The sequence below is a fragment of the Pyxicephalus adspersus genome, chromosome W (assembly GCF_032062135.1).
Source record: "Pyxicephalus adspersus chromosome W, UCB_Pads_2.0, whole genome shotgun sequence".
NCBI classification, from domain to species: Eukaryota; Metazoa; Chordata; class Amphibia; order Anura; family Pyxicephalidae; genus Pyxicephalus; species Pyxicephalus adspersus.
In genome coordinates, this window is record NC_092870.1 from 6,671,828 (window position 1) to 6,686,984 (window position 15,157).

Consider the following 15,157-nt stretch of genomic DNA (forward strand, 5'->3'; position numbering starts at 1 on the left):
GCTCTGAGACGGAGCGTGGACGGCATTAGTGTTTGGCATCTACAGTCGGGTGGTACTGGGCAGGTGGCAGCATCATTTACAGCAGGAGGAGGAGGAGGAGGTGGTGGGCTCTGAGACAAAGTGTGGACTGCATGAGTATCTTGCATCTAGAGTTGGGTACTGAGAAGGCGGCAGCAGTAACAGGCAGTAGGAGGCGGTGGGCCCTGTTATGGAGCGTTGAGGCCATCACCATGGACAGTGTAGAAGCTGTAGCTAATTGCGACATGAATAGATTAATGAAAATCATACTTTCCATACCTACTATCTAGTGAAACCACATAAAAGGGAACGGACTTGGTGGAATACGTGGGGAAATAGATACATTTTTTATCATTTGTGGATATCTAGCAAGTGCTATCACAGTTAAATATCTGTTATTGTTTCACATAAGTACATACATTTTTATGGGTTTTAGGATACATACCAAGTGCTATCAGAATAAATTATCTGTATTTTTTGGAGAAAAATATATAATTTTTTATGGCCTTTTGGATAGATACCAACTACCAAGTGCTATCAAAATTAAATATCTGTATTGTTTTTAGAATAATACATCAATTTTTATGGATTTAGGGATATATAGCAAAGTGGGTTTTTATGGTCTTTTGGATCGATACAAAGTGCTATCAGAATTAAATATCTAGATTTTTGGTAGAGAAATATAGAAATTTTTATGGCTTTGGAGATATATAGCAAAGTGGGATCGGAATGAAATATCTATATTTTTTGGAGGGAAATACTGAGTTTTTTATGGGTTTTAGGATAGATACCAAGTGCTATCATAATAAAATATCTGTATTTTTTTTAGAGAAATACATAATTTCTTCTGGCTTTTCTTATAGATTGCAAGAGGTATCCTAAATTGTACCTCTTGTAATATATCACAAAAGACAGAAAAATTTCTATATTTATCTATAAAAAATACCGATATTTCATTATGATAGCACTTAGTATCTATCCAAAAACCCATAAAATTTTCTTTATTTTTGTAAAAAAAAATACAGAAAAATACAGATATTGAATTCTAATCCCACTAGCTATTTATGTAAATAGCCATAAAAATGTATTTCTCTCTAAAAAATACTGATATTTAATTATGAATCATAATTAAATATCTGTATTTTTTGGAGAGAAATACATACATTTTTATGGCTTTTTTGATAGATAGCAAGTTTGTATCTCAGGCTTGTAACGTGGATCCAGTAATGTAGCAATCCAATAGTCGTCAGTCTTTGTTTTTATGTGTTCTATGCGTGGATCTTTGGCTATGCATTCCTGCATGAAGGCTGTCATGTGGCTCAAACTACCCACAGCGTAGTAATTCTGGATCCACACTCCTGTGGGTCGAACAGCAGCACAGGGTCGTCCTCCTCCTCCTCCGCCTGTTCTTGCCATCCACAGAACATGCCACCTTGTGTTTGGGTGGATGGATGCCATGTACTCTCAATATCCTCCTCTGCCCCTTCCTCCCCTTCTCCCATGCCTGCAATATCCTCCTCATCCTCTTCCACCTCTTCCTGGATTTGTGGTGCACTATGCCTAGTAGGCACGCATGCCTGAGATGATGTTTGAAACGTCATCTCTTGATGCAGCGTCCGCTCTGTGTCGTGTCTGAGATCCACCATCATCTGTTCCAGCAGGCATATGATAGGGATGGTGTCACTGACACAGGCCTGATCTCTGCTGATCATCCTGGTGGCCTCTTCAAAAGGTGACAATCAGTGCACAAGTCCTCAATTTGCAGCCACTCCGCAGGACTGAAGAAAGGTAGTGTAGGCATACGTCTGAAACGAACAGACTCTGCCACGTAATCCACCACCGCTTTCTGTTGTTTAGCCAGCCGCTGCAGCATGTAAAAGGTGGAATTCCAACGTGTGGCCACATCACAAATTACCCGGTGCACTGGCAGGTTGAGATTTCGCTGTAAATCCACCAATCTGGCACTGGCTGTGTATGACCGGCGGAAATGCGCTGACAACTTTCTGGCCTTCAGCAACAGCGGCTGGAGGCCTGGGTAATTCCTAAGAAAGCGCTGTACTATCAGGTTCATGATGTGAGCCAGGCAAGGTACGTGTCTGAGTTTCCCACAACGCAGGGCTGCCAGGAGATTGGCCCCGTTGTCACACACGACCTTGCCTGGCTGAAGTCTGTTAGGAGTTAGCCATGTCCTCCTGCTCCAAGGCACTGAGAATGGCTGCGCCCGTGTGGCTGAGGGAACCCAGGTTTCGCAACCTCAGGACTGTGTGGTAACGTCTGAATTGTGCACCGAAATAGTAAACTGCAGGTTGTTGCTGGCGGTGAACAGATGCTGCCGAATAGGAGGTGCTGGTGCTGGGTCTCCATGGCAAAGTGTCCCTGGAGGAAGAGGTTGAGGCACAAGATTCAAAGGAGGAGGTGGAAGTGGAGGTTGATGAGGAAATTGCATGACGATGTGCTCTGGGCGGAGGTAGGTATGCAGGCCTTGCTGCAGCTGCATCTTCCCCTGCTGCCACCAAAGTTACCCAGTGAGCTGTGTATGAAATATATCTTCCCACTCCATGCTTGCTCGACCAACTGTCGGTTGTCAGGTGCACCTTGCCAGAAAATGAGTGCTGCAGGGCCATGGACACATTGCTCTGCACGTGTTCATGCAAAGCAGGAACACATTTTTCTGCAAAATACTGTCGCTTAGGCATAAAGTACTGTGGGTTCGCTCAGAGGAATGCGTAACGGAACGCATTGGAGTCCACCAACCGGTAAGTAGGAGCTCTAACGCAATCAACTGTACAATTGCTGCATTGATTAGCTTTGTTTTGGGGTCATTTGGGCCATATTTCCTCTTCCTCATGATGCCTGGTCCTGACTGCTAGCAACGCGACAAACAGCAGCACAAACAGGAGCTCCTGCTCACTGCTGGTGGAGCCTGAAAAAGGTAATGCTTGGCTACATGCCACACTCAAATTGCTGGCAGCAGCACGGGTAACTTTGGTGACAGAAGGAGGAAAGGCAGCGGAGGAAGATCGAGCAGTTTGAGCTTGCTTCTTGGGCAGAGGTGGTTGCACAGAGCTCTGTGCTTTCTTCAGTGGTGACGCTTGTAATATGCAGCACAGTATACAAACTATACAATGCAGTATACAATGCGTCCATGTGTCTGTCTCTCAGTACAAGTGTGATACTGTGCACAAAGTCAGCGAGGGGACCCTGCCTCTGGCTGCGTGTATGTAACACACTGACTGACTATTTATCTATCTATCTAGCTTTCTATCTATCTATCTATCTATCTATCTATCTATCTATCTAGCTAACAGTGAAACACTCTACCTATCTGAGTACAGTAGATTTCAGGACTGCACAAATACAGTACAATCCAACAATCTATCTGACTAATAGTGTGAGTGTGACACAGTAAAGCACCTTTTTCACTTTGACAAAGCAAGCCAAGCAGCACAGAAAGGTTGTGATGCTATCAGCAAATCTCTGTCAGGAGTGGTAAATGCAGGCACGCCCTGGCCTTATATAGGCCAATGGCTGCCTGTGTGGCATGCAGTGACAGACAGCCAATCGGCTGCCTGCAACAACAAACATGGAGGGGGGCATCCCTGCTGTAATTGGAGGGCTCTAGGCATCATGGGGGAGATCCCTAGGCATTGTGGGAGGGTCGAATTTGGGGATTCGAATTCAGCAAAATTCGGGTTGGGTCCACCCGAATTTGAATGGTCATATTCGGGTCGAACATTAGGACGACCCGAATTCGAACAACAACACTACTGATTGCATTTAAAAGAGTTCAAATTCATACCTGTACTCTGGCCTCACTCAGGTTAACCCTTCTTGCCAAATCTTCTCTTACGAAAGCGTCTGGGTAATGAGTTCTCTCAAATACTCTCTCCAAGGCCTGTAGCTGGCTGCTGTTGAAGGTAGTCCTGTTCCGTCTCTGCTTCTTCTTATTGCGGGCACTTTTTGAACAACCAGAAATAGAGCTCTCACCTAGAACAAAAAATATATATACTGCATTATAGTGCAGAGGCTGACCACAAGATCATTCTCCCACTAAAATAGAACAATTAGGGTCAACTTCTTGGAGACTCTGTATTAGGAACACACAAGTACATATTTTACCTTTTATTTTTTTTTTTCCAGTATATATAGAGATAAAGAATACTTTTAAATTATATATGCTTTAAAGGGAAGTTTTACTGTCCATGCACAAGTAGAATATTAAAACAACATAACAACTTTAACATGAACTTTCTCACTTCTAGATTTCAGGTATTGGCCTTTATCAATAAATATACTATTTTACCTATTAAACTATTTTCATACTAATTTTATATTTAAGTCTACATAGTAGTATTATTACCTCTTTTCAACCATAAGTATAAAAGTGGCATTTAGGAGGGTATGGTCATATTTTATAAATACATAAATGCACTATAAAGTAAATTCACTGAAGTGTTGTCCAGTTTATGGTCCTAGCAAAAGACATGATCAGACTCATTGCAACTGGAGGAAATAAACTATACCCTACCCATGCAGAAAGGGTTCTTTTCTATAAAAGGCGTAAAAATGTGGAATTCCCTTTTACATGATATAGTTCTATCTTAGACTTGGAAGATTACTTTAAACATGCTAGATGTGTTTCTAAAAGTACAGAATAGTAACAGCTATATATTCATTGTGGCTATGTTGATCCAAATATTATCTGATTTTATTTGGGGATTGAGAAGGAATTTTTTTTATCACTGTTACAACAAAATACTTTATAGGAGTTATCTTCCTTCTGGATCAGCTGTATTCTGAGGATTATTTATCAAATTTTTTACCCATTTACATGATAGAAAATAGTTGCTATAGGCAAATAAACGATTTAAAATGTTTGTAGTATATATTTTCTACTTTTTGTAATTTATTCAAATTGCATAGTAAATACCTGAAACATTCAATTAAACCATTCATAGACTTAAAATAAACTTTTTTAGTTGTACCAAAAGAGGGCAGTTGACATGGTTCTTGGAATGCCACATTTTTCTATGACAAAAAGGTTTGGTTTTCCTTGTTTCACAGAAAATACAAGAAAATTCAGATGAAATTAGAGCTGTAGGCAGAGCACATTAATTTCCTGAACTACCCTATATCCTGGCTTGCAACATAAATGCCTTTAGAGGCACTGTAAAAAAAGCAAACTGCAATCATTTTGTACTCATCTTTGGACTGCATGTCTTTCAAGGGCCAATAAGCCTAAAACACAAGTGGGCGTATATAAAAGAACTAATAATAACATGAAGACGTATTTAATAAACATATCATGATGATGATGCAATCTAGTTAATAAAGAGAGACGAGACAAGCATTCTTGAATCAGGGTCAAAATGAGGTCCCCATAGGCCATGAACCAGGTAGAGGTATCTGTGTAAGCCCCTTAGTTAAACCGCCAAGACTAGAATTTTTAGCCAAGAACCACCCTTCTCAGCAATGCAAAGTGAGGAAATCCTCCAGCTCTAAAAAAATATTTGCCAAAAGGCTAGAAAAGCGGATACCTCAAGTTGCCTATGTATTCATTATTAGCCGAAAAAAGAACTAAAATCACTGTAATTTCACCTTCCAATGGGGGACATTTTACCAAAATCGTATGGAAATTACCCAAATTTATGAAATTTTATGAAATAGCATACTTAGCTTTCTAACTCTGAACCTAACCATTAAAATGTGTACTTTCGTGTTATTAACCATTACCGATTTAACTGAAGTCATACTTACAGAAAACAATGGTGCTAAATTCAGGCAATTTTGCAACTATTCTATCTCAGCTAACCGACACACCTAAATGAAAAAATAAGGTACAACAAGAAACTGTTTAACTGACTAATTATCACATGACATTAAGATGCAAAGTAAAATTTCTGTATTGGTCACCATCCCAAAGCTTGTCTTATCTCCAGTATACCGCAGGATTAGGTTTGCTCTAATGAGGTATAATAGAGACATGGCATGGCCACAAATGAGCTAAAGCTTTAATTTGTCTTCACAAAATAAGTTGTAAATATCTGGACTGCTCAAGGTGGATTGTTATAGAGATATTTTAGATTCAATTTGTAATTTAGGTCACGTTTAGGTTGGTGACGGGAATTGGTGGTACCATATGGCTAACCTCTTGCTTGACCACCTGTACCGCTGCGTTGGTTCTTTGATGAACCGGCACTTGAACATCTTGCAGGGAGTGGCAGCCAGCAGTACAGAACCACTCACTGCCACCCCCAATCAGCATCTATGGGCTGCAGTTGGGATGCTACATGTAGTTTCTCAACACAGAAAGCATGAGGAAGCTGTAACCGCACCACCAGTCTAAACAAAAATAGTTTTTTTTTTAAATAAACCCCTGCAGTGCAAAGCAAGAAGTGTTCTATAATCTTCACTTTTCAAGAACACATATTTCTTTACTTATTTACTTACTGAGAAGTTGTTACCTGGTACTTTCAGGTATGGAGGAGCATGTCCATCATTCAGTTGGACAGCTCTGGGCCAATTATAATGACACATAGGCTTGCATATGCTACAACTTGAACTACTCTAGATCTGATTGCTTTAAACTTATTCAGTAAAACAGTGACATAAACATCTGCATTTATTTTAGCCATGCATGCATATTTATACAGAACAGACATCCACAGCCTTATCTTGAAGAGCAAACTTTTTAAAATCAATTTCTCTTCCGCAAGATGGGTTGGCCACAAGGTGTCTGTGAAGGATGCAAAATGCCAAGACACAGGATTGCTGGCTTGCATGAACAAGATGGCCGTGTCAATTTGCAGTGACTTTCACAAATTTAGATAAGCAATTAACTTTGCTTATTAAATAATGGTATTTTATAAAATTTCAGTCACACAGGGAATGCATTGTGCTCAGCTGACTATCACCTAAGAGTTAATCTTTTTAGCAAGTCAAATACAAAAAAACATGGAATACTGAATAGATGTGTTGTAGATGTTCAGGTGGATTTGTGTAAACTGTCTAGTCTGTGCCCTTGTGAACATCTTGTGTCCTCTTTCCCACACTAGGTTCGGGTGGGAGTGACCTGATAAAAAGAAAGTTATGGCTGTAATGCCCTGATGGGTCATGGGAAAGAACGCAGCTGGTAATATACAAAATATATTCCTATACTAAATATTGCAAGTTTTTTCACATAATTAATGTAGTTACTTTGTTACTTTGTAGTTACTTTACATAATAAAGTTACTTTGTTGTCATTTGGAGGAAATAGGTGTACCACAACATCAGCAATTTAACAGGCAGGCTAGAGTTGTGCAAGACACCAAACAACATGATTCTAATATAACAAGTGAAAATAACAAGAAAACAAATGTTTGCTGAATTGTTAAAAGCAGGTGTTCCTTTGGATAAAATTGATTAAAAAAAACTAGTCCAGTTTTGTTAGCTTTGTAGAAGAAGCATTTCTAAAAGCAAAATCAGAGAAAAGAAAACAGTGAGCTATCTGCCCCTCCCATGGAGCAGGCTGAGACTCACACTTCAAAGATAAAACTCTATCCTGATTTGGGACAATGGCAAGCTCCTTCTCCCACTAAGTGACAGTCAGGCTGGTCCTCTGTTCATGTGCAGTTAGTGGTAACGGGGGACCTACACCCTTATGTACCATTGACAATATATTAGTCACGTGGTAATGTACAAACAGTTCTTGCATTAATTGATACTGGTGCTGAAGTTACTTTAGTACATTGAAATATTGATGTCGCCTCAGGACCTATTGTTTATGTAAATTGTTATGAGGGGAGGCAACATACCACCTGCAATGCAGAAAATAAAGCTTGCAAATGGGGAAGGGCCACTATTTACAGCTTTTGTTTGTGTTTGTTATGTCCCTGAGACTTTTTTGAGAATAGACATATTGTTAGGAAAGACTGTGCAAACAGAATATGGGCCCTTTGTATTTGGACATTCTTCTTACGCTATTTGACCAGTGAAACAGATAGTGAGGGGGTCAGCACAATGGACACCGCTGCATATTCCAGCACCCACCACTATTGTAAACTTGAAACGGTACAGGCTTCCGGGGGGACACAAAGAGATAGGAGAAACTATCAGGGAATTATTGCAGGTAGGTGTACACTGACCTGCAGTAAGTCCTTGGAATAGCACGGCGTGGCCCGTTTTTCGCCCTGATTCTACATGGTAGATGACGGTGGATTATATATGTTAAAAAAAACATGCCCCTTGCTTAGCTGTTGCCATGCCAGACATTGTCACAATCATTAAAGACATTGCTAAAAAAGGCGGGCCTGTTCATCCAGTTATAGATCTTGCTAATGCTTTCCTCTCCATTCCTACCTCTCCTGAGTCACAAGATCAATTTGCATTTACCTGGGAAGGAAGACAATACACATTTCAAGTGGCCCCCCTAGCATACATTCATTCACCAACTTTATGTCATGGCCTCGTGGACAGAGATCTGCAACAAATACAGACTGAGTTGGACATTTGCAAAGTGCATATTTTTCATTATATTGATAATATTATGATTACAAGAGAACTAAACAATGTTACTAAAGCTCTGAAACTGACTATTGATCACCTGGAGAACCGAAGGTAGAAAGTAAATAAAGACAAAATCCAAGGCCCTGCACCAGAGGTAAAGGTTTTGGGTATTGTATGATTGGGGCCTGTGAAGAAAATACCAGAGAAGTTTACAAAGAACCTACTACAAAGAAAGAGGCACAAACTTTTGTGGGCCTGATGGGGTTTTGGAGAGCCTTCATCTCTCACCTGGGATTAATTCTTAAACCCATACATGATGTTGTGAAAAGCAGAAATCATTTGAGTGGGGAGAAGAACAACAACAATCTTTTGAAATAGCAAAATGTGCTATCTCCCAACATCAAGATCTAGGCCCTGTTAATGTCAATCATCCTTTTGAACTGGAATATACTGAAGTCAATGATACTGCAATTTGGATGGGATTTTGGTCAAAACAGTTGACTGGTGCAGAGACAAAGTATTCACTATTGGAAAAGCAACTACTTGCGGGCCATTGGGCACTACTCCACAAACTGAAAACAGGTTTACCCATTGCTGGATAGGTAAAGGACAATGGGCTAGGAGCAAGAACAGGTGTGGCCCAAAATCAAACTTTGCTGAAGTGGAAATGGTATCTGCACGAGAGAGCCAATATGCAATCTAAAGACTTATGCAGATTGCAAGAAGGTATGGCATCTTCAGTGACTTTTGAAGACCCAGCTCCAAAGAGGGTCATAGAACAGTCATCAATACAAGAGTCACCCTACCTAGAAGCTCCTCCATATGAGCAAATTACTCCTGACTTACAAGGAAATGTTTGGTTCACATATGGTTCAGCCACTATCTTCAAGGAAGGACCCATATGGGTGGCTGTTGCATTCAGACCATCAGATTATACTATCCTGAATAAACAAGTATTGGGAGGATCAAACCAATATGCTGAATTACAAGCCATTGTCAAGGTGATTATCATCCAAGAGCTGCTGGACTCATAAAGCATTTGAATTGACTCATTAAAGAAGCTATGCAAAGAAGACCCCAACACATACATTGAAGGGAAGGGTTAAGACTATTCCACGAAGTGATGTTCAACCTCAACAACAGACCCTTGGCAGTTCCACACCGTATTTAAGGCATGGTAATTCATCACCACAAAAGCTGCAACAAGTCACACTTGAGGTGAAGGTAACCACAGATTGTGGTATCAAACCTACAAGGGGAAGTGATCTTTCCTAGACATTAAATACCTCCATGGAAACTAAAATTCTCCCTTTAGAGACAGAACACATATGTTTGGGAATATAGTTAACAAATGTAGATAATTTTCTTTTCCTGTTAGAAAAGGCAGGAGAAAAAGCCATAAAAATAGTGGGTCTAGTACCTGGTAATAGAGCGTGGAAATGTATAACTGAGTCCCAAAATGAACACCACTCTACGGTAATCCAGATGTATTCAAATGCTTTTAAGAAGCTACAGTTGTGATAAACTCAAACATTGTGAACTGTATCCGCAGGCCAGTACAAATTACTTTTAGTTATGACTTACCTATCAAAGTCCTATATATGAACTGTTTGCAGTCTGCAATTCGTAACTGAAAACACTGGTATAATACTACCTGGTTTTGTGTTAAGGTTTGAAATAGAATTGTACAATTTCTGCCAAAATCACCAACTGTGGCATATTCTCCTAGGGTGGTATGGAAAAGATCCTATATTGATATAAGGAGAAAGTCAACTTCTGTAGAAGCACTATATGCTTATACTTATGATGAGACTAAACATATGATTTTAGAAATACATCACCCTGCTGCACTTTCCAAGAGAAATATACAGCTTGGCTTAGATTTAGGATGGCAGCAGAATAGACAACTTAGCATGGCTTTAAGAGGATGGCAACATTATATTCCAGTTTCATGGAAGCTCATTTATAAGTAATATTCTCCAATTAAAAACAAAGAGCAAAACCCCAAAGTGTACATATGTGTATGGGAGATGAATTCCAACTTGTGGGCTGTTTTTTTTTTACCTTGGCAGCAGATACTTGTCCGTATGCAATTTATTGAGGTGGAATAGCTGGAGCCTATTAAAAAATACCCTGTGAGAGGGTGACTGGATTGACTTTTATGTGCAACAGTCTATTTTATTAAATACATTTTTAAAGAATTACTTAAGTAGGGCTCCATATTTCATAGTTTTCTATAGACTATCACATTTTATTGTGTATATTCAACTTTAATCCTATCTAATCCTAACCCAAGTTGTATTAAAGCAGATCTACCATATAATGAAGTAACAACCCCAGTCCTGAGAATAACACAGCTTTTCGACATGGCACAGCCCTGCCTGACAGGGCAGAAGACCTGATTTTTGTCTGTTGCAGTTAAGTAACACATACAGGTCTTTAGCCTTCACAAGCCAATAAGTGGATGGTGAAATGAGAAGCTGAAGTTGATCTGTCACTATTTAGTTGATTGACTCCTTGCCCCAGTCTGTGATCTCTTGTACAGGGATTGCAATTCAGCTGTGTCTTATTTCTGTCTGTCTGTACCAAATATTCTCAACCGGGGTTCTGTGGAACCCAATTATTCCTCCACGTTTCCAGGGGTTCCTCAAACTGGCATTAATTGATCTCCCATTTCATGCTCTCCTATGCCTACATAGTTCTGGGGTCAACACCACTGGGTAGAGCCAGCTGCATGACTCTTATGATGTGTTTAGTTGTTTATAACGGTGGTTTACTAGCCAACACTGTAAGACAAGAATTTGTTCCACTGGCAACCAATTAAAAAAGCTTTTTGCCCCTCTGACCCCCAATAAATTAGTTTTAGTAGAGGTTCACCTAGACCTGAAAATAATTCCTCAGGGGTAAAAAGGATGAGAAAGGCTGATCAACACAGTTTTCCTATTATAGGTTTAGCCTGACAAAAGGCTACAGGGGATACTAAGAAGAGGAAGAGAGAAATTTGGTCCAGGAGTGAAGGATTTAGCAGATGTAATATGTTGCAATGTAAACATCAAGGTCCTGTCTCATACATTGAAAAAACACCCATTAATCAAAGTGTCAGGGTCATGCAAAAAAAAAACAAAGTCCTGGTATACTCTGCCCTGAAAGGATCCATATGACACCAGCCTGCCATACAATGTGCCTTTACTGTGTAATTGTCATAACTTCCAGCACCATTAATACACATGTGCAAGGCCATGTGAGGATTTTTCCCTTGCAGGGGATCAATGTCATTAACACATGACAATAAAACACCCAAATTTTAGCTTCCTGGCTCTGGTCTACCAGACTTCAATTTTGGAAGACCTTCTTCTAGCTCACAGACTCCACACAGCCCCCTGCCCGCGCCACACCTGGCCTCAGGCTGCTACCCCCTTCCCCCCCTCCCCCAACTCAAAGACAGCTGCCTTTTTAGCGTTAGCCAGGTGCTTCCCAGCAAACCTTAATTCCTGGACTGGAAAAGGGCACTCTGGGCCTGCATCCCAAACAAATGGCTGCAATCTTGCAGCAACACAATTACCAATAGCTTTATCCAGGCCCTTTAATCTCTTTCTAGAGATTGGAGTTTATGATGCCAAATACACCCTGAATTTGGCATCATAGGTTTCTGTTTACTACAAAATATTTTTGTGGGTTTCTTTCACGTGTAATAATGGTGTGATTATCTATTCCCGGATATGAAACTCAGGATGAATATTCAAGAATTGTTGCCGTTATTGTCGTGTTGACACAATAAACATAAAGTATATGTAAACTCTAGCAATAAACTCCTGCCCTTGGGCACAATAGATATACTACTGAAAGCATGTTTATATTGGTTTCACATTTGCTAATACCTGGTAATCCAGTTAGAAATCCTGTGATGGCCTTTATCCTATGTACTGTGCAGTCTTACCCCAAACAATATTCCTAAGAAGTGTGTTAGGACAACAGAATATCCTTCCCTCTATGAAAAAAAGGTTGATGAGTTCTGTAATGCAGAGTGACAATACTGTTCTTGGATAGATGCAGTACAGCAAGTGACCAATGTCACTTTAGGAAATCTATCACTGACATTTAAATGAGTTTGCGGTCATCCCTCTCACAGCTGATTCATTTTTGCCCTCTGCCAGGTTGTAGCTTTGTTGTCCTCAGTGCCTGTTGCTTGACTTTGTTCTTTGTGTAGGACAGAAGCAACCTGATGCTCATTGTATCTTTGTAGCAGTAAAGCGAGGATTGCACCTTTCTTTTCACCTGTTTTGACATACTTCTAGCAGTGTTTTGCCATCCAACTGGTCACATTTCAAGATGAGAATGTTGATTACAGCAGTGGCTTTTAATGCTTTTCCTTGGTAAATAAGATTTCATTCAGGTGATCACCTATTCAGTAGCTCATTAGGCAGAATGGATAGAAGGCAGAAGCTCCAACGGTGAGATGTTCGTATATCGTATAGAATTTTTTTTAAAAAGGTTACTGCAAAATTCTACAACTAAAAAATTGTGAATAGTACTTTTGCCCTTGTGCAAAACTATGCATGGTTCTACATATTATACAAAATAAAACATGAGCAGCAAACACAAGTTTATCACAATTGAATATTATGCATTTTAAATGGTTTAAATGATGCATTTGACATGGTTTACTTGTAAAAATATTGTATCTTGCTCCCGCTCCAGCGCAGCTATTACCGGCTCTCAGGCGTCTTTCGCTTTCAACCATCTACATGGGTAGGCGACGTCTCAGTGAGGCCCCAGGACGCTCTCTCAAACGACGATCTCGGACCATTCCTAGTACAGGCAGGCTCTTCTAGAAGACCAGACACGTGTCTAGCAGGTTGGCAGCAGCCCGGACACAGGACGCGGCTGTTTCCCCAATTTCTTCCAGCAAGGTCCCCCTGCCACCAGAGGAAGACTCACAGGCATCCAGCTCAGCATCTTCCCAGCCTGCTCCAACTCAGGCAGCTGCAGGCTCTTCACACAAAGGCAGGTGGGCCCTTCAACTTCACCTAATCTTCCTATCATACCTAAGACTAACTTAACCTCCTGGGCGTTTACCCCGAGCCTGGTTCGGGGTAAGAAAACTTGCTACAATCCTTTACCCTGAACCAGGTTCGGGGTAGCTAAAAATATAAACAAGCGTTACAGTGCAATCCAATTGTCATACAACATTGTATGACAATCGGATTACAACTGAAAGAAAAATACTTACCTTGTCCCCGCAGCTCCTCCTGATACGTCCGTCCTCTTCTCCCAGCGTGTGCAGTGACGATCTCTGGGGTTTCCCGGTGAAGTCGCTGCAAGCGTCAGTGCGGGCGGGAGGCGGGGGAAATTCAAATAACTTTGTATTGAACTCAATACAAAAAAGCTGTATTGAGTCCAATACAAAGAAATCTTTTTATAATATATATATAATTGTATTATATATATATATTATATAAGCTACTGTACAGTTCCATTACATTTTTTACAGATTTGTTTTTTTAATTTCTTTTATAAAATTTTTTTTTAAAGTTTATTAATAAATTTATGAAATTTTGGACATATTTCGGTGAGTTATGCCTAAGAATTATAGCCTACAATCTAAAATAAATTTCCATGCAAAAAATGTAACGCTTTTTGCATGGAAGTATGGAAAGAATTAGAACTCCCGGCGTTCGCGTACGCGTCCCTCGGCGATTCCTGATGATGTCAGTGCATACGCCGGTCGACGGTGGTCGTAGCGGGAAATTCAAATATTTTGTATTGAATTCAATACAAAGTCCTGTATCCAATCCAATACAAAATAATACAAAATATATTTATGTGGTTTTGTCTATAGGTATGTGACGTTGGACTCACACTACTACCACTATTACCACACTAGGGAGATGTTTTAGAAAAATATATTACTATACAGTATACCGAATTATTGCATTTTCAGTATTTTTTATTTATTTATGCATTCTTGTTTAAGCTGATTTTTGTGTTTTTTTATTTAATTTTATTATTAAAGTTAATTTTTTTTTTTTCATGATTGTGTGTTTCAAACTTTGTTATATTCAGGATATCTACTAGACCCTTGTTTGGACATTTTTCTGTAAATTACAGGTCTACAATTTAAAAAAATTTTTTTCATGAAAAACAGTGTATCGCTTTTGGTACAGAAATCCAGACATCAGTGAAACGCCCAGGTGGTTAAAAGAGAGAGAAAGCCCATCCAGGGAATCTGTCACAGATCCCTAAAGGACAAGGGGTTTTGTGCCCCCTTCAGTGTTACCCACTTTGCACTCCCCTGCTGCCTGAACTAACTCTGTCCAGGGATCACCTCCTCGGCTCACTTTGTGGTCCAGGTCATGTGACTCACAGTCAGCTGCTCCCTTACCTCAGAAGACCAGAGTGTTTCACAGATGCGCTCTCCCTGCTTGTGGAGATGTGAACACCACCTACCTCTCGTTAATCTTAAAAGGAAAACAGTTTGCAGCTTGTCTGCTTGTTACGAGATAAAGAGGAACAAAGCACAAGGCTAAAGGAAGCAATAAAACTGCAGTGCTGACATGTAATATTAACCCCCCTAGCGTTCTAATTCTGTCATTTTTTGATGCAAAAAGTGATCCTATTTTTTTTGCGTAGAAATTTTTGTTTATATTGTGGG

General features: G+C 40.0%; 1 protein-coding gene across 1 annotated transcript in view; it reads right to left on the bottom strand.

The window, feature by feature from the left end:
* The window catches only part of LOC140342879 (paired mesoderm homeobox protein 2-like), a 135,142-nt gene that overhangs the window by 30,863 nt on the left and 89,122 nt on the right, over positions 1-15,157 (bottom strand). Inside the window, exon 2 of the mRNA XM_072429247.1 lies at positions 3,818-4,005. Coding sequence (XP_072285348.1) covers positions 3,818-4,005 — 188 coding nt within the window. The remainder of the gene's footprint in view (positions 1-3,817; positions 4,006-15,157) is intronic.